The sequence below is a fragment of the Lepidochelys kempii genome, chromosome 4, assembly GCF_965140265.1.
Source record: "Lepidochelys kempii isolate rLepKem1 chromosome 4, rLepKem1.hap2, whole genome shotgun sequence".
Classification (NCBI taxonomy): domain Eukaryota; kingdom Metazoa; phylum Chordata; order Testudines; family Cheloniidae; genus Lepidochelys; species Lepidochelys kempii.
Window position 1 is genome coordinate 58,805,982 of NC_133259.1, and position 18,162 is coordinate 58,824,143.

An 18,162-nucleotide genomic window follows, 5' to 3' on the forward strand; every position below is an offset into this window, starting at 1 on the left:
GCACTCACAGCTGCAATTGAGGTCAATGGGAGCTGTGCTTTGAACATATAAAGTGCATTATAATGCTAAGTACTCTGAAAAACCCAAGTCCTAGGAATCTCAAATTAATGTTTGTGCAGAACTTGTATACTGTCGAGATGAGCACTCTAGGAAAACCCATGATGAAATTAATAATCCTAAATGGGGTTTTGAGTCATGGGCAATAAATAAGGCATGGGATGGTACACTGAGCAATGAGAATCAAACAAAAGATTGAATTGTTGCTCATTAAGTGAGCGCTGTCCATCCTGTGCACTGAAGAAGGTAGGGGTATTGTGGAAAAGATAGCATCTGATCATGAAATTAAAGATTGTATCATAATGCACAGATACAGTGGGGACTGAATTAAGCTTACACAGGCAACCCTAATTCAGGTATTTCCTAACTCTTGAGTGTTTGACTTTGCAGTCTTCATATTCTGGTAACATTGTATGTGTGTAAGAGAGATTATTATATTATTTGTCACTATTGTAATAACCCATTGGAATCCCCATCATGGACCAGGACCCCATGGTGCTATGTGCTGTACAAACAAGACTGTCCCTGTTCCAAAGAGCTTAGCATCTAAATTAGATTTTTGTAGTTATTCCTACCTCTCGTGGGAGTAAGTTCTATAATCTAGGTTCAGGTACTGTGAAAGTTCTGTCTCTGGCATTCATGAGGCTCCTCCTATTAGCCAATTATTCCACTGGTCCATGGGAACATACTGGTAGCTATGATGAGCGGTCGTGGTCCCTCAGGTGGTAGGGCCAATCCCATGATGGACTCTATTAGAAGAGAGATCCTGAACAAAACTAATAATTGGGAAGCCAGGCTTGAAAGTGGCACACTAGGGTGATGTGTCCACTGTAACCTGTGTTGCTAAGCAGTCGAGCTGCGGCATTTTGTTGCGTTTGAAGCTTTTCCAGGGTGTTAGTTTCTGGACATAAGTTTCTATAAATGAACCTGGATCCTATGATTACTTAGATCACTATAGTGAGATCTGTGGCTAGTTGCAGGTAGAAGTGGGCATCTTGTGCAACCATTGCTAATTTAGAGTATCCAATGTATCCAAATGCATTGAGCAGTCCCAAAGACTTTGAGGGCTGCCGACCAACTTAACATAACTATGTGAGGGTAAATGCCCTAGATGATTCAGAATGTTACAGTGAGAGTGAACTTTTCAGAATGCTTCTCTTTCTACCAGCATCAACTCTCTCTTGTCTGGGCTCAGCTTTAGCAAATGGCTCTTCATTTGGGTGCTGAGTTCAGCTAGCCGGTGAGTAAGCTAGGGGATGGTGCCAGGTGTGAAAGTAAGTTAAAGGATTTACTGGTACTCCGGAGTCCTGAGCAGGGGGCAGGGCCTTGACCGGAAGAGGCGTGGCCTCAACCAGAAGAGGCGGGGCCTTTAAAGGCCCCAGTGCTCTGGCTGCAGGGCTCGGGCGGTGCTTTAAAAGGCCCGGGGCTCCAGCCACTGCGGGGAACCCAGGCCCTTTAAAGCGCCAGCCTGGGCAAGCCGGTCCAGACCATACCGGCTTACTTTAACCTCTGGATGTTGCTCATACCGGAGAGCACGAACTGGCTGTCATCTACATACTGTTGACATCCAACCCATGCTGTTTCACCTGCTATCCAAAAAGCTTTATATAAATGTTAAATAATATGGGGAGGTGGACTGAGCTTTGTGGGAGTCCATTTGCTAGGCCTTTGGTAGTAGGGTTGCCAACTTTGGTTGGATGAATTCCTGGATTTTCATCACATGACATTTAAATATTAATCTTTAGTTCCTGGGGGTTGGAAACCCTATTTAGTAGTTGCCATAATGACCTGAATTCTGTCTAAAGGGAAGTACCTCAGCCATTTTAGAACATTTCAGTTCACCCGTGTATCTTCTGAGAGAAGGTACAGGAAAATATAGTGATATCATTTGCTGCAGAGAGGTACAACAGAATGAGTATGGCTGCCCTCCCCTTATCTATGAACAGCAAGAGCTCATCCAGCAGAACAAAAAGTGCTGTCTCATGCCCTGACTGAGACAAATCCAGGGATGGGGAGATGTGTGTTAAATTTCCCCCCTAAAGTGACGTGTGGACAATCTCTCTGTTAATAGGCTGTCCCAGATGTTCCCTACCCCCTTGCTCCCAAACAGGTGTCGCTCCTGCTTCACAGATCTTCTCATTTTTTCATTCTCCATTGGTAACCGCTAGAACCCATGAAAACTGGTAAAGACTTCTGTGAAAAGTCTCCTTTAGGCTAGATGAGAATGAATGGAGTGAATCTGTGACAGTCAGGTGCTGTTACAGGGCACTGAAAGTGCATTTGACAGTCATAGAGAAATATGCTGAGGGCTGAATGTGAGATTTGAGAGAAGATGGGACTTTGGGCAGGGGGCAAGGCAGGGAGACATTAGGTAAACATGGTTATGTATTTGTGTCACAGTTGAAGGAATGGGCAGTCATTTCTCCATTAAAGTCTCTCTTCCTGCTGTTTATTACTTTTTTCCTTATAGTTTGTGTTTTTTATTATCAAGTGAGAAGGAAAACACACACTTGATCATTGTATTTAAATATTACCAGACTTTGTTTTTTTAGTTTAGAAATCAAATATATTTTTATTGTAAAGAAATATTTTTTTCATTGCTTCAGTGATGCTGGATTAAGTGCATAAATATCCCCTTAACTAAAATCGGATAACACTGGTGTGTGGGAGGGAGGTCATAACTTTCACTGGCTTGGTGCCTGATTTTAGCTTAACCTTCTTCAGTCCTTTTAAATTCTGTGATCTCTCTACCTGTGTGCCACTTAATCTAACTCCCTTCATTTTGCTAACTTATTTATATCCCTCTATTGATTTTTTTTAAACAAATCCTTTGATGTGTCATCTTTTGTCATGTGCTCCCTTGTTATATGAGAAACTCAGTCGTATATGTCAGACTATTTCCTGTGTTTGAACTATGAATAGGTGCTTCCTCCATACTTTTTTCCTTAAAATTAGGATGATAGGTCATATATACAGTACTGTAAAACTTTCAAACCTGAGTGCCTAAAGTTTGACTCCTACATTATATGTAGGCACTGAGATAAGAGAGGCTTTATTTCAAAGGTGCAGCTTCCATTGAGTATAGGAGTGAAACTTTAGGTACTAAGGCTTGAAGATTTTGGCCTAGGAACACAGAAATTAGAAGTGAGGGGGAATTATTAGATCATCAAATTCATGTTCTTGCAACTGCAGCATATAGTACTATGCTAGAGAATATGTGAACTGTTGAATTGATACTACACTTGTTCTTTACGTAGAAGACCAAAAGGAAGTGACATGTCAATGTGCATATACCAGAGCCTGTGTAGAACAGAAGAATTTATTGTAAACTTGTGTGGATGTTACTTGCTACTGTACTATCCACTTAAAAATTCACTTATCCCTTGATGCTCACAAGAAGTGTGTTTTAGTGTAACATTAAAATCCTTGTCATTCCACCCTTCTTTGCACTTCCCAGTATGCCATTTATTTATCTATTTCATTAGACTGTAATCTCTATTATTGTATTCTATCCAGTGTTCAGTGCATTGTTGAGGCTAAAGAAATAGTATTTCAGGGTTACCACTCTTGCGAAGAATCTAAACAGCTGAGGTCATTACTGAGAGGTAAGAGCTTTTTGTCTCAAGGGCAGCATTTAGGATACTGGCTGATATTTAACATAGCTGGAGAGAGACAATATTAGGATTCAGATACTTTTGCCTGTCTGGTTGATTTGAAAAGATGTATGTAAGAGCTTTTGGTGTGTTGTTTGTTTTTGTTTTTAACTCCACTGTAACCTTATAAACCTTTTTAAAAATTATTTAAAGTTTTGCCTACTACATATGTGCAATAACAACAGGTAAATGTTGGTAGGACAAAAGTCAATACTGCTAGGTTTGGTGTATTGCTGCTTTAATTCGAGTGGACACAAGATCAGTGAGTGAAAAAATTAAACACAATACAACTTTGATATCCTAGTATAAATGTAGAGAAGTGAATTTTTTTATTTTTATTTTTTTACTACTGACCATCTTGTCCATATAACAGATGTCAGGCGGCATAACAGCTGAGAGCTTGAGATAAATGTGGTGTTACTGTAAGAAATTATTTATCTCCAGAGTACATATGTACTTCACTGTACAGATTAGCTTGTTGCTATAATTGTCAAATGATGGTAGTCAACAAACTCATAGGCTTAAAAGCACCACATTGTGCTGGCATAAGATTGGATGGTTTTAAGGTAGAGTCAGTGAGTGAGTCTTTCAAAAGTACTTAACATTGGTTTAACTCTGATCTCATTACAGCCAGTGGTAAAAACTCTCACTGATTTCAGTGAAAGCAGAGTTGGGCCAATACTGATTGCTTTAGAATATTCTGCCCAATAAGATCAATTCAAGATCTCTTGCACTTGGAAACCAGAGGTTTGATCACATGTTTTCTCAATATATTTTGCAAGAACATTCAGAATGCAAAGTTGTCATCAGCAGAAATGCTCATATGTTGTCCTGTTAAGAAAAAAGCCATCAAATAGCACAGTGGTTCTCACCCAGGGGTACACATACCCCTTGGGGTATTCAGTGGTCTTCCAGGGGTACATCAGCTCAACTAGATATTTTGCCTAGTTTTTACAACCCGCTACATAAAAAACAGTAGCAAAGTGAGTACAAACTAAAATTTCATACAATGACTTGTTTGTACTGCTGTATATACTATACACTGAAAAGTAAGTACAATATTATTATTCCAATTGATTTATTTTATAAATATATGGTAAAAATGAGAAAGTAAGTAATTTTTCAGTAATAGTGTGCTGAGACACTTTTGTATTTTTATGTCTGATTTTGTAAGCAAGTAGTTTTTAAGTGAGGTGAAACTTTGGGGTTTGAAGACAAATCCGACTCCTGAAAGGGGTACAGTAGTCTGGAAAGATTGAGAGCTGCTGCAGTAGCATATGCCTGTAGTTAGGACTAACTATACATATACAAAAGAACAAAATATTGAAAGTGTTAGCAGGTTAAGAGATGCTAGACAAAATCTGGGGAAATCAGTTAATGTAGGCAGGAGTGACTTTAAACTAAGCCTAAATTGCATAGAAAGTAACTCCCCCCTCCCCTCGGCCCCCTTCTTTCTTTTGCCATGAAACTGTCTAGATTGTGTCATATCAGAATGAAAGATGATTCAGTGAAAACATTTAAAATGTCTCTGAGGCAAAGGGGATTGCTCCTACGGAGGCATATAGGTGTTCTCTCTAGAACACAGCCACTCTTGCTATTCAGGTTTTATGTGATTCTTTGGTATTGGAACAATGAGAGAGAAGATTGTTTTTTTTTGTTTTTTTTGTTCTGTTTTGTTTTTTTCTGTATGCCAGCAAGAGGTCTTTGAACAAACTGGAGCATATGTTCTAAACTGTTCCAGTCAAGATCTCAGATGTATGTTTGCAGCAACACATCAGGGTGCATTATACTGTATTAAAAAAGGGATCATTCAGTGTAGTGCAGTAAAAATAGGTATTTTAATTAGGGCTGTCAAGTGATTTAAAAAAATAAATCCCAATTAATTGCACTGTTAATAGAATACCATTTATTTAAATATTTTTGGATGTTTTCTATATTTTCAAATATATTGATTTCAATTACAACACATAACACAAAGTGTACTGTGCTCTTTATATTTTTTTACTACAAATATTTGCACTGAAAAAACATAAGAAATAGTATTTTTCAATTCACCTAATACAAGTACTGCAGTGCAATCTCTTTATCATGAAAGTTGGACTTACAAATGTAGAATTAAGTACAAAAAATAACTGCACTCAGTGCAATGTAAAACTTTAAAGTCTACAAGTCCACTCTGTCCCACTTCTTGTTCAGCCAATCGCTCAGACAAACAAGTTTGTTTATACTTGCAGGAGATAATGCTGCCCGCTTATTTACAATGTCACCTGAAAGTGGGAACAGGCATTCATATGGCACTGTTGTAGCTGGCATTGCAAGATATTTATGTGCTAAAGATTCATATGTCCCTTCATGCTTCAACCACCATTCCAGAGGACATGCATCCAGGCCAACGACGGGTTCTGCTTGATAACGATCCAAAGTAGTGCGGACCAACACATGTTCGTTTTCATCATCGGAGTTAAGTGCAACCAGCAGAAAGCTGATTTTCTTCTTTGGTGGTTGAGGTTCTGTAGTTTCTGCATCGGAGTGTTGCTCTTTTAAAACTTCTGAAAGCATGCTCCACACCTCGTCCCTCTCAGGTTTTTGGAAAGCACTTCAGATTTTTAAACCTTGGGTTGAGTCCTGTAGCTATCTTTAGAAATCTCACATTGGTACTGACACAATGCCCCTATAAGGCTTTATGGAAATATGCTTATGAATGTATATATGACATAACTAGAATATGTTTTATGCTACATATGCCATGTAACATATTTATGTAAAGGTTATGATCTACTGAATATATTCATCCTATTTGTATGTATGTATCATTTTTGTATTCTAAGTTATGAATATTGGCTGTGTACTTGCTTGATTTTTAAGTAGCCTTTGTAAAGCGTTTGATCAGCTTCTTGAGAAAGGAATGTGCAAATTAAGCACCCAATCAAGAAGCACTTAAGGGAAAATGGATCTTGGAAGGCTCCAATCCACATAAGACACGTTGGCATGGACGTTAAAAGTAGCATGTGAGCAATGGCTGCTGCGTGTAAAAACTGAGTCATGTATGGACATGTGACTTGCCCAGGTGACTCCAAAACTCCATCTTGGAGCTGGACTTTGCATAGGAGAGAGGAGGGGGTCTCCACCCACAAGAGAAAGTCTATTTAAGCCCATGGGAGACCCCTTCCATTTTGTCTTCAGCTGGCTCAAGAGAGAGCCTCTCCATCCCCAAGGATACCTAAAAGAAACTGGAACAAAGGACAGTAACTACAGGGGGTGTGAGTGATTGCTGGACCCAGACTAGAAGGAGACTAGTCTGTAAAAGGAAGCTTACTGGAATTCCTCTGAGGGTGAGATTTTTATCTGCATTCAGTTTTCTTACTGTATTAGACATAGACTTGTGTGTTCTATTTTATTTTGCTTGGTAATTCACTTTGTTCTGTCTGTTACTACTTGGAACCACTTAAATCCTACTTTCTGTATTTAATAAAATCCCTTTTTACTTATTAATTAACCCAGAGTATGTATTAATACCTGGGGGGGGGGGGGGGGCAAACAGCTGTACATATCTCTCTATCAGTGTTATAGGGGGCGAACAATTTATGAGTTTACCCTGTATAAGCTTTATACAAAGTAAAACGGATTTATTTAGGGTTTCAACCTCATTGGGAGTTGAGCGTCTGAGTGTTAAAGACAGGAACACCTCTTAAGCTGCTTCCAGTTTAAGCCTGCAGCTTTGGGGCACGTGGTTCAGACCCTGGGTCTTTGTTGGAGCAGACTGGCATGTCTGGCTCAACAAAACAGGGTGCTGGAGTCCCAAGCTGGCAGGGAAAGCAGGGGCAGAAGTAGTCTTGGCACAACAGTTGGCAGTCCCAAGGGGGTTTCTGTGATCCAACCCGTCACAGGTACTTTCTTTGCATTTTGTCAAATCTACAGTGAAAGTGTTCTTAAAATGAACAATATGTGCTGGGTCATCATCCGAGACTGTTATAACATGAAATATATGGCAGAATGCAGGTAAAACAGAGCAGGATACATATAATTCCCCCCAGGGAGTTGAGTCACAAATTTAATTAATGCATTATATTTTTAACGAGCATCATCAGCAGGGAAGCATGTCCTCTGGAATGCTGGCCAACGCATGAAGGGGCATATGAATGTTTAGCATATCCGGCATGTAAATACTTTGTAATGCCGGCTACAAAAGTGCCATGCGAATGCCTGTTCCTACTTTCAGGTGACATTGTAAATAAGAAGCGGGCAGCATTATCTTCCATAAATGTAAAGAAACTTGTTTGTCTTAACGACTGGCTGAGCAAGAAGTAGACTGAGTGGACTTACAGGCTCTAAAGTTTTACACTGTTTTGAGTGCAGTTACGTAACCCAAAAAAGTCTACATTTGTTAGTTGCACTTTCACAATAAAGAGATTGTACTATAGTACTTGTATGAGGTGAATTGAAAAATACCGTTTCTTTTGTTTGCCATTTTTACAGTGCAAATATTTGTAATACATAATATAAAGTGAGTACTGTACACTGCATTCTGTGTTCTAACTGAAATCAATATACTTGAAAATGTATAAAAACATCCAAAAATCAACAGCCCTAATTTTAATTATTAATTATTAATTAATCATTTAATTTTAATCATTGTAGCTAATGACAAAAATATTAAATCACTAAAGAGTTTTTTGTAAAGTCTTTTAAATATAATCGTCAAATAAGTAAGGAACAGAGAGTTAACAACATCTTGACAGTGATGTAGAATAAGGCAAAGGAAATGAAGAGCATGGCCATGTGGCAAAGACTTTGAGTTGTCTAAAGTCTGATATTTATTTTTCTTCATTGTTGTTAATTTCAGTATACTTTACAACCATGAATGTCTCCAGCCTTTGTCAAGCCTTAAAGTCTGGAGTTACATTTCTTAATCCTACTGTCATCTTGAGACTAAACGTCTTGCTGATTTTTATCTGTAAAACGGCAGCTCTCTGTGCATGAAGAAACACAATCGTGATTCAAAGGGCCTCATCCTGTAAGGTGCTGAGCACCATGAATTCCCAGTGAATTTGGTGGGGGCTGATGGTGCTCACCACCTTTCAGGTTTGCATGACTGGGCCTTAATTTGTAAATATTTTTCCCCTGCTTTTATACTCTTCCTGATGCTCTCTTCTCCAGCTACTCTTTTGTCTTCTCTTTTCTGTAAAATAGTTTCCATGAGCTACCAACAAATAAATAAACCCTTGTCATCTGTGTTGTCCACATCTTGGGAGTGGAGACAAGAGAAGTTTATTAGAGGAAAATACTGACTAATTCTCTTAGCAAATAAAAATCTTTCTTCTTTTACCTCATTAATTCTCAGGACCTTCTTGGTCTTGCTAGTTACTTTGTGCAACTCCTATAGAACTTTCTTGGCTCATGTGAAAATAGCTGACTCACTCTTCCTCTCTCAAACTTTTTGGTGTCAACATACTCTGTGCAGATGGCTCTGTTTAAGAGTTCTGAGTGCCAAAAACGTGGGCCTAATTACATGTGAAACTGACACTCTGTTTATTTGGAATTCACGAATGTGCCGCCAGCTTCTCCCTTTAATGCACATTCTATGAGTTTCTTTATATTCTTTAATAAATCTGACATTCCTTGTACTTTTCCAGCTGGAAAAAACACCCACTTACACACAGAAAGTGAGTGAGGATGGTATATCGTTTCAACTAACCTACAGGTTTTGAACATAGGACTTATCTGTTTGTTGTCCGTTTGTGAATATATACAGCTTCTGCTGCATGACCTAGCAAATGTAACAATCAGTTTTGTCTCTAAATAGAATGTAAACATTGCATTGGCAGTGTAACAAGTTGAAACGTTCTCTTTCCCTTTATAAATGTAGATCACTACTTTGATCAGATCCCCACCTGAGATTATAATGTTTTTAGGGGATTGGAGGGTTTTAGGGCTTTTTCCCCTTTTGGTCATTGGCTCAGATATGATCCAGGTCAGTAGTAAATGAAGGTCATGTTTGGTGATCAGTCTCCAGTTCATGTTGCGACATCATGAAAAACCCTGCTTGGCAGTCTCCACAAAGAGGCTATGGATGAATTAGCACCAAGACTAAAGTGACCTGGTTTTCAGTGGTGGTTCATTCCATCGCTGAATGGAGGTATTGTTATCTATTGTTACACAGTGTCAGGAGAGTGTTAAGGCTAGCTGCTGCTGTATTGGTATTCAGTTTCCAGGGCTGCTGATTTGATGTTTCTTACTAAATTCATTTAAAGCAGTTGCATTTGGTAGTTTGAAATAAATCAATGGAAATATCCGCTTTTAAGGAGTATCACAAATTTTAAAACTACCACTTTCTTAAACACGTATGCTTTGTGCCAGGCTGTAGTCTCAGGATTTTGATAATATATTCATAACATCCTTCCTGTAGCCTAAGAGATGCTGCAAGTGGTGTTGTTGCTGCAATGTTAAATTTAGAACTGCACTCTCTTGCACCAGGTGATGGAATTTTACTGCCAATCTTGTGAGACAGCCATGTGCCGGGAATGTACAGAGGGAGAACATGCAGAACACCCCACTGTACCTCTCAAGGATGTGGTAGAACAACACAAGGCTTCATTACAGGTCCAGTTGGATGCTGTCAACAAAAGGTACACAAGTTATTCTGGCTCAACCTTGCCATGCTGCTGTGCATTAGGTGATTGGTCTTGCTATTAGTGAAACTGCTGTCTAAATCAGTTCCCACTGCCCCTTGTGGAACTGTTAGATCATCCAACATGGTCCCCTGACTTGTTTTCCTTTACAATGTGGTTTTGATTAACACTTTTGAATATACAATATTTTAGCAATTTTTTTAAATGAACTTGGTCATCATGAAGGTGAGGGACCAAATACACTTGATTCCCCTGGTCACAGAGTAGGAAGCTGCTTATACAAGCTTCTATATACAGCTCTGAACGTTTACCTCACTGTTCCAGTCCTGGATCCCTTGAGGAGAGATGAAATATAACATTCCTGCTCAGTTGTATGGTGTGTTACTCATTTAGTTGAACTAAGATTGTAAGAAAAAAATACTTTTAAAAGTCCCAGTTCTTAGGGAAGATGGAAAGAGTCTGAGTCTTATGGGTAGGGCATTGACCTGCGACTCAAGAGAAGTGTGTTCAGTTCCCAGTGTAACTACATACTTCCTTTGTTACAGTGGGCAACTATGCATCAATCCTTCACCTGTAAAACAGGAGTGTACAGAGGCTAGCCGGGGCTTGCCTCTCTCGGGCAGCGGGGACACACATGTCTCACTAAGTTCAGGAAGAGGTCTAGCAGGGAATTAGCCACAGGAGTCTTCCTCTGTGGCCTTTGTGAAGGTAGAAACAACACAGATAGGCCCTAGGTCAGGGCGGGGCAATGGTGAGTCAGATGCTCAGGCCCTCAGGCAGGGGATGAGCAAGAACAGTTTATCCACAGTGAGTCCAGGCCCTGGGTCCGAAGGCCTGGGAGAGGGAGAGACTGCCACCCATGAGTTGGGTGGCAGCGGGGACACAGGCCTACCCACTCCACTGCATCCCAGCCCGGGGCCCTAGCAGCAGCAGAAGACCCGCTGCTGCATCAGTGGGGATCCTGGCTGCAACACACGGACATGGGTTCTGGTAGTGTCGTAGCCAGACTAGGGTCGGCTGTCCCCAGGCTACTTCCAGACTCCCCCTCTTGAGGTACTTGGGTCAGGGTGGTATCCTCAGGGGGGTCCAGCACCATGGGTTCCTCGGGATAGCTGGCCTGGTGCAGGCTCAGCCACTCCTCCGGGTAGCTGGCGTGGGGCAGGTCCGGCCAGCCCTTGGGTCCACCGCAGGTCGCTGCGGCTTCCCAACCGGGAGGTAGGCCAGAGGCGTCTGGTCTCCCCAGTGGCTGCTCTCTCAGTGAGTTCTGGGGTTGTGCCTTTATACTTCCTGCGCCACGCCTGATCCTCTGTGGGGCAGACTCAGAGCTTCCTGGCTCCGCCCACTCTGATGACCGGAGGGGCTCGTCTCACTCTGGGGCAGCGGGGACCCTCACCACAGGGAGTAATACTTCCCTGCCTCACAGAGATGTGGTTGGTTGTGAGGATAAAATCTATTAATGACTATGATGCACTCCAAACAGTAGAACCTCACAGTTACAAATGCCAGAGTTACAAACTGACTGGTCAAACACATACCTTGTTTGGAACCAGAAGTACCCAATCAGACAGCAGCAGAGACCGCCCCCCCTCTCCGCCCCCCCCCCAAAATAAAATAAAATACAGTATAGTGCTGTGTGAAATGTAAACTACTCTATTTTTTAAAAAAAAAAAAAAAAGGGAAAGTTTAAAAAGATTTGACAAGGTGAGGAAACTGTTACTGTGCTTGTTTCATTTAAATTAATATGGTTAAAAGCAGCATTTTTTCTTCAGCACAGTAGAGTTTCAAAGCTGTATTACAACTGAATATTGAAAGAACAACCACAACATTTTGTTCATAGTTACGAACATTTCAGAGTTATGAACAACCTTCATTCCTGAGGTGTTTGTAATTCTGAGGTTCTACTGTATTACAGAGAAGAGGATAAAAAAAACCCTAGCTATCGTTTGCATGTTAGAGGCTGGGTCCTGTTTATGCACCCTAAGGGTACATACCTTCCAAGGAAGGGGTGTAGAATGCTGGGGAGAAAAATATTTGGCATAAGTATTTCAACACAGAACACGTGAATGATACTTGATCTTGAAAAATATATTAGAACTTTTTGGGAAAGAGAGAAAGATGTGGGAAAGTTCCAACTCCCCTACAGAAGCATGAATTAAGGATAGACAGCCAAAGTCCCCCTGGTGGAACTCCATCAGTTTCAATGGAGTTCCACCAGAGAGGATTTTGGCCCTACAATGTCATTGGTGCATTATCGATCTTTGGTTTTGTTTTAAAAAGGTTAAACGACTGCACTATATGAGGGGTTGCCAACTTTCCAGGATTGTCCTGGAGTCTCCAGGAATTAAAGATGAATCTTTAATGTCATGTGATGAAACCTCAGTCATACATCCAACCCAAATTGGCAATCAATCCTAACTGTAATAAAAGGAGTACAATTCTGTTGCTGAAACAATCCCATTCCCATGTGGTTTTTAAAGGCAGTATTTTTCATCACAGGATTTTAGGAACAAGGGACAAGACAATGTCTTTTGAGATGCCAGTCATTGTAATTTATTTCTTCCACAGACTTCCAGAGATAGATTCTGCACTTCACTTCATATCTGAAATCATACATCAGTTAGCCAACCAAAAGGCTAGCATTGTAGATGACATTCATTCCACTTTTGATGAACTACAGAAGACTTTAAATGTGCGAAAGAGTGTGTTGCTTATGGAACTGGAAGTGAATTATGGCCTTAAACACAAAGTAAGAGATGTGTTCTTTTCCCAGTGACAGTTATTAATTTAATAAGCCAGTTCTTATAACGGGTGCATGATGCCAACAGGTCAAATTATTGTCCAACTATCCTGAAAGAAGGACAGGAGACACTGGATATGGTGTGTGTATATGTATGTATGTACCTTGTTTCCAGACCTCACTTTACCAGTTCTGAGGTTCATATGACTTTTTTTTTGTGGATTTTAGAGTAAGGGCTAAAATTGAGTGTATAATGGATACTCTGTTGTAACCTAAGTATGAAGTGGCTACTTAAAATCCACCAAAATTTCAGGCTACTGTCCCTGCCCCCCCCCAACAACTCTTCCCACTGTCCTATTACCCGCGACCTTCCTGGCTGCTGAAAACTGGGGAATAGACTTCCCTCCCTGGTTCCTGATAGAGCAGCGGTGGGCAAACTTTTTGGCCCAAGGGCCACATCTGGGTATGGAAATTGTATGGCGGGCCATGAATGCTCAAAAAATTGAGGGTGGGGGTGAGGGCTCTGGGGTGGGGACAGAAATAAGGAATTCAGGGTGCAGGAGGGGGTTCCGGGCTGGGGCAGAGGGGTGGGTGGGGGTGGGGTTACGGCTCTGGCTGGGGGTAGAGGCTCTGGGGTGGAGCTGGGGATGTGGGGTTGAGAGTGCAGGAGGTGCTCTGGGTGGGGACCGAGGGGGATCAGGGCTGGGACGGGGGGGTGGGGCACAGGATGAAGTCAGGGGTGCAGGCTCTAGGTGGCACTTACCGCAGCTCCTAGAAGCAGCGGCATGTTCCCCCTCCAGCTCTTACGTGGAGGTGCAGGCAGGCAGCTTGGCATGCTGCCCCGTCCACAGACACTGCCCCTGCAGCTCCCATTGTCTGTGGTTCCTAGCCAATGGGAACTGCAGGAGCGGCACTTGTGGCCGGGGCAGCGTGCAGAGCCCTCAGCTGCCCCTACACATAGGAGCTGGAGGAGGGACATGCCACTGCTTCCAGGAGCTGCACGGAGCGAGCCCCTGGCTGGAGCACTGGAGCAGGGCAAGCCCCAGCCCCTGCTCCCTGGCGGGAACTTGAGGGCCTGATTAAAACATCTGAAGATGCGCCCCCCAGGCTGAAGTTCGTCCACCTCTGTGATAGGGAGACTCTCTTTCCTTTCTCTCCTCTCTTGGTTGAGGGTCACTTTCTCCATTCAGCTATTCTGAGACTCCTGCCCCCGACAACCATGCTTCTTGGGGTCTCCAGAGCTGTTTCTCCCCACTCTAAATGTGGGAGAAGAGGAACTCTGGGGAAACTTGCTGCAGCCTCCCATGTAAATAGGGGAATATCTGGTGACTCCAAAACACCAGGATTTCTGTGTGCAGAGCTCATTGTTTAACAACGTGGCCAATCTGTGATTGTTCTCAGACAGAGGGATGGAAGCTCTACCAGCACATTGAGTGGTGAGGCAGATGGAGCGATAATATTTACATGCTGCTACTGGTGGACCTCTGAAGCCAGTGCTTCAGGGTTTCACATTAGGAGGTCCACACCAAACTGAGTCCTAGTGCTCCACAAATCTTGCCATAGCTTACTGGTGGGTTCCAAGGAATTGACACAGCACTTTTAAAAAAGTTGAAGCGTTTAACGTATATGACACAATAGGTTGTGCTTTAAGGGTTTGCATAGCTATGAGTTTGCAATTCCAGCTTGATGTCACACAATCTCATCCTGACATGACTTGAACCAGCTGTTTCATGTTACTTTCAGGTCCTTCAGACACAGCTGAATACCCTGCTTGAAGGACAGGAGAGTATTAAGAGTTGCAGCAACTTTACAGCCCAAGCACTCAACCATGGCACTGAAACTGAAGTTTTACTGGTTAAGAAGCAAATGAGTGACAAGCTGAATGAGCTGGCTGACCAGGACTTCCCACTGCAGCCCCGTGAAAATGACCAGCTAGACTTCATAGTAGAAACAGAAGGACTGAAGAAATCCATTCACAACCTGGGTACCATTTTAACCACTAATGCCATAGCATCTGAAACAGTTGCCACAGGTGAGGGGCTGAGGCAAACTGTGATTGGGCAGCCTATGTCAGTTACCATAACAACAAAGGACAAAGATGGGGAGCTCTGTAAATCTGGGAGTGCTTACCTCACTGCTGAACTGAGCACACCTGATGGGAGTGTGGCGGATGGAGAAATACTTGATAATAAAAACGGCACTTACGAATTTTTGTATACTGTTCAGAAAGAAGGGGACTTTACTCTCTCTCTGAGACTTTATGATCAGCATATCAGGGGCAGTCCATTTAAACTTAAAGTGATCAGATCAGCAGATGTGTCCCCTACTACCGAAGGAGTTAAGAGGCGTGTTAAGTCTCCTGGCAGTGGCCATGTGAAGCAAAAAGCTGTGAAAAGACCAGCTAGTATGTACAGCACTGGCAAAAGAAAAGAGAATCCCATTGAAGATGACTTGATCTTCAGAGTGGGTAAGGAAAGTATCTTCTATCTATTGGTACTAGGGTCATGGCATTCAAATTGTAATTAAGGACACTTTAGGAAAACTGGGTAAAAAGCTAGTTTTAAATTGTCAACACACAAGTGAAATTTAATGCTGGTCAGGTCTAGGCTTTTGAAGTTGTTAGAACAATAAATGAGGAGTTACATGGGACTTCATTCCATGTGTCCCTAAAGGGGAAAAAACCCAGCTTTGTTCTTGGAATTCCTACCCAATGTGTTTGTCTCTGTGACAACTGGAGAGAGAAGAAAGTGAAAGGATAGAAATTCTCCTGTGACTAATATTTACTGTTGGGTTTAGAACTTAATTTATAGGCTCTTGTGTCCTGTGAGGTGAACAGTACATTTAACAGATACCAAAATAATAATCTGAAGTTTAGTGGGGTGGGGGTGGGGGGAGTCTTAATTGATGTAAGTGGGAGTAGAGGTTTAAAGGCAGGAGATTATATCCTACATGATAAAACACTTAGGGCCAGATTTTTTTGAGTTATCCCAGTGCCTAACTCCCACTGGCACCTAATATCTTTAAAAAATCTGTTTCTTCCAAGTTCTCCTTAAAACAGGACTGAGTAGCATCTTCTTTATCAGGGAATTTGAAGAATAATTCCCCTCTTTCAAAATGGCTTCTATCTCCTATTGTTCTCAATAGAGCTGAATCTAAATACTGCTTTCAGTTTACATGTCCTTCTCAAAAGACATTAGAATGGCCACACTGGGTCAGTCCAAAGGTCCATCAAGCCCACTATCCTGTCCTCTGCCAGTGGTCAATGGCAATTCCCTTTGGGGAATGAACAGACAGGTTATCATCAAGTGATCCATGCCTTGTCACCCAATCACAGCTTCTGGCAAACAGAGGCTAGGAACACCATTCCTGCTCATCCTGGCTAATAGCCATTGATGGACCTATCTTCCATGAATCTATCTAGCTCCCTTTTGAACCTTATTATAGTATTGTCCTTCACAACACCCTCTGGCAAGGAGTTCCAGAGGTTGACAGGGTATTGCGTGACAAAATACTTTGTTTGTTTTAAACCTGCGACTTATTAATTTCATTTGGTGGCCCCTTGTTCTTGTATTTATGAGAAGGAGTAAATAACACTTCCTTATTTACTTTCTCTATACCGCTCGTGATTTTATAGACCTCTATCATATCCCCCTTTAGTTGCCTCTTTTCCAAGCTGAAAAGTCCCAGTCTTATTAATCTCTCCTCATATGGAGGCTGTTCTATACCCCTAATCATTTTTGTTGCCCTTTTCTGAACCTTTTCCAATTCCAATGTATCTTTTTTTGAGATGGGGCGACCATATCTGCATGCAGTATTCGAGGTGTGGGCATACCATGGATTTATATAGAGGCAATATGATATTTTCTTTCTTGATGATTTCCAACATTCTGTTGCTTTTTTAACTGCCGCTGCACACACAATGGATGATTTCAGAGAACTATCCACTATGACTCCAAGATCTTTCTTGAGTGGTGACAGCTAATTTAGACCCAATCATTTTATATGTGTAGTTGGGAATATGTTTTCCAATGTGCATTACTTTGCATTTATCAACATTGAATTTCATCTGCCATTTTGTTGCCCAGTCACGCAGTTTTGAGAGATCCTTTTGTAGCTCTTCGCAGTCTGCCTGGGACTTACCTATCTTGAGTAGTTTTATATCGTCTGCAAATGTTGCCACCTCACTGTTTACTCCTTTTTCCAGATTGTTTATGCATACAGTATGTTAAATAGGACTGGGCCCAGTACTGATCCCTGGGGGACACCACTATTTACCTCTCTCCATTCTGAAAACTGACCATTTTATTCCTACCCTTTTTGTTTCCTATCTTTTAACCAGTTACCAATCCATGAGAGAACTTTCCCACTTATCCCATGACTGCTTATTTTGCTTAAGAGCCTTTTTGTGAGGGACTTTGCCAAAAGCTTTCTGAAAATCTAAATACACTATATCCACTGGATCTCCTTTGTCTGCATGCTTGTTGATCCCCGCAAAGAATTCTAGTAGATTGGTGAGGGATGATTTCCATTTACAAAAACCATGTTGACTATTTCCCAACAAATTATGTTCATCTATGTGTCAGTCAATTTTGTTCTTTACGATAGTTTCAACCAATTTGCCCAGTACTGAAGTTAGGCTTACTGGCCTGTAGTTGCCAGGGTCACCTCTGGAGCCCTTTTTAAAAATTGACGTCACATTAGCTATCCTCCAGTCATTTGGTGCAGAAGCTGATTTAAATGATAGGTTACAGACAACAGTTAGTAGTCCTGCAATTTCACATTTGAATTCCTTCAGAATTCTTGGGTGAATACCATCAGGTCCTGGAGACTTATTACTGTTTAGTTGATCAATTTGTTCCAAAACCACCTCTAATGACACCTCAATTTGGGACGGTTCCTCAGATCTGTCACCCCAAAAGAATAGCTCAGGTTTGGGAATCTCCCTCACATCCTCAACAATGAAGACTGATGCAAAGAATTCATTTTTGTTTCTCTGCAATGGCCTTATCTTTGAGTGCTCCTTTAGCATCTCGATTGTCCAGTGGCCTACCTGGCTGTTTAGCAGGCTTTCTGCTTCTGATATATT

At 41.6% G+C, this 18,162-nt stretch overlaps 1 protein-coding gene across 15 annotated transcripts in view; it reads left to right on the top strand.

Annotated features, from left to right (window-relative positions):
• Nucleotides 1-18,162, top strand: part of TRIM2 (tripartite motif containing 2) — a 127,700-nt gene that overhangs the window by 69,568 nt on the left and 39,970 nt on the right. For 14 of the 15 annotated variants that reach the window (XR_012158601.1, XR_012158602.1, XM_073341388.1 and 11 more), the window contains 3 exons: nucleotides 10,185-10,336; nucleotides 12,905-13,085; nucleotides 14,820-15,543. Coding sequence is in view for 13 of the 15 variants with exons in the window: in XM_073341388.1 (XP_073197489.1) it covers nucleotides 10,185-10,336; nucleotides 12,905-13,085; nucleotides 14,820-15,543 (1,057 nt within the window). In the remaining 2 variants the exon portion in view is untranslated. Of the gene's footprint in view, nucleotides 1-5,965; nucleotides 7,043-10,184; nucleotides 10,337-12,904; nucleotides 13,086-14,819; nucleotides 15,544-18,162 lie in introns of those variants that run through there. The other variant, XM_073341392.1, reaches the window with a different exon arrangement.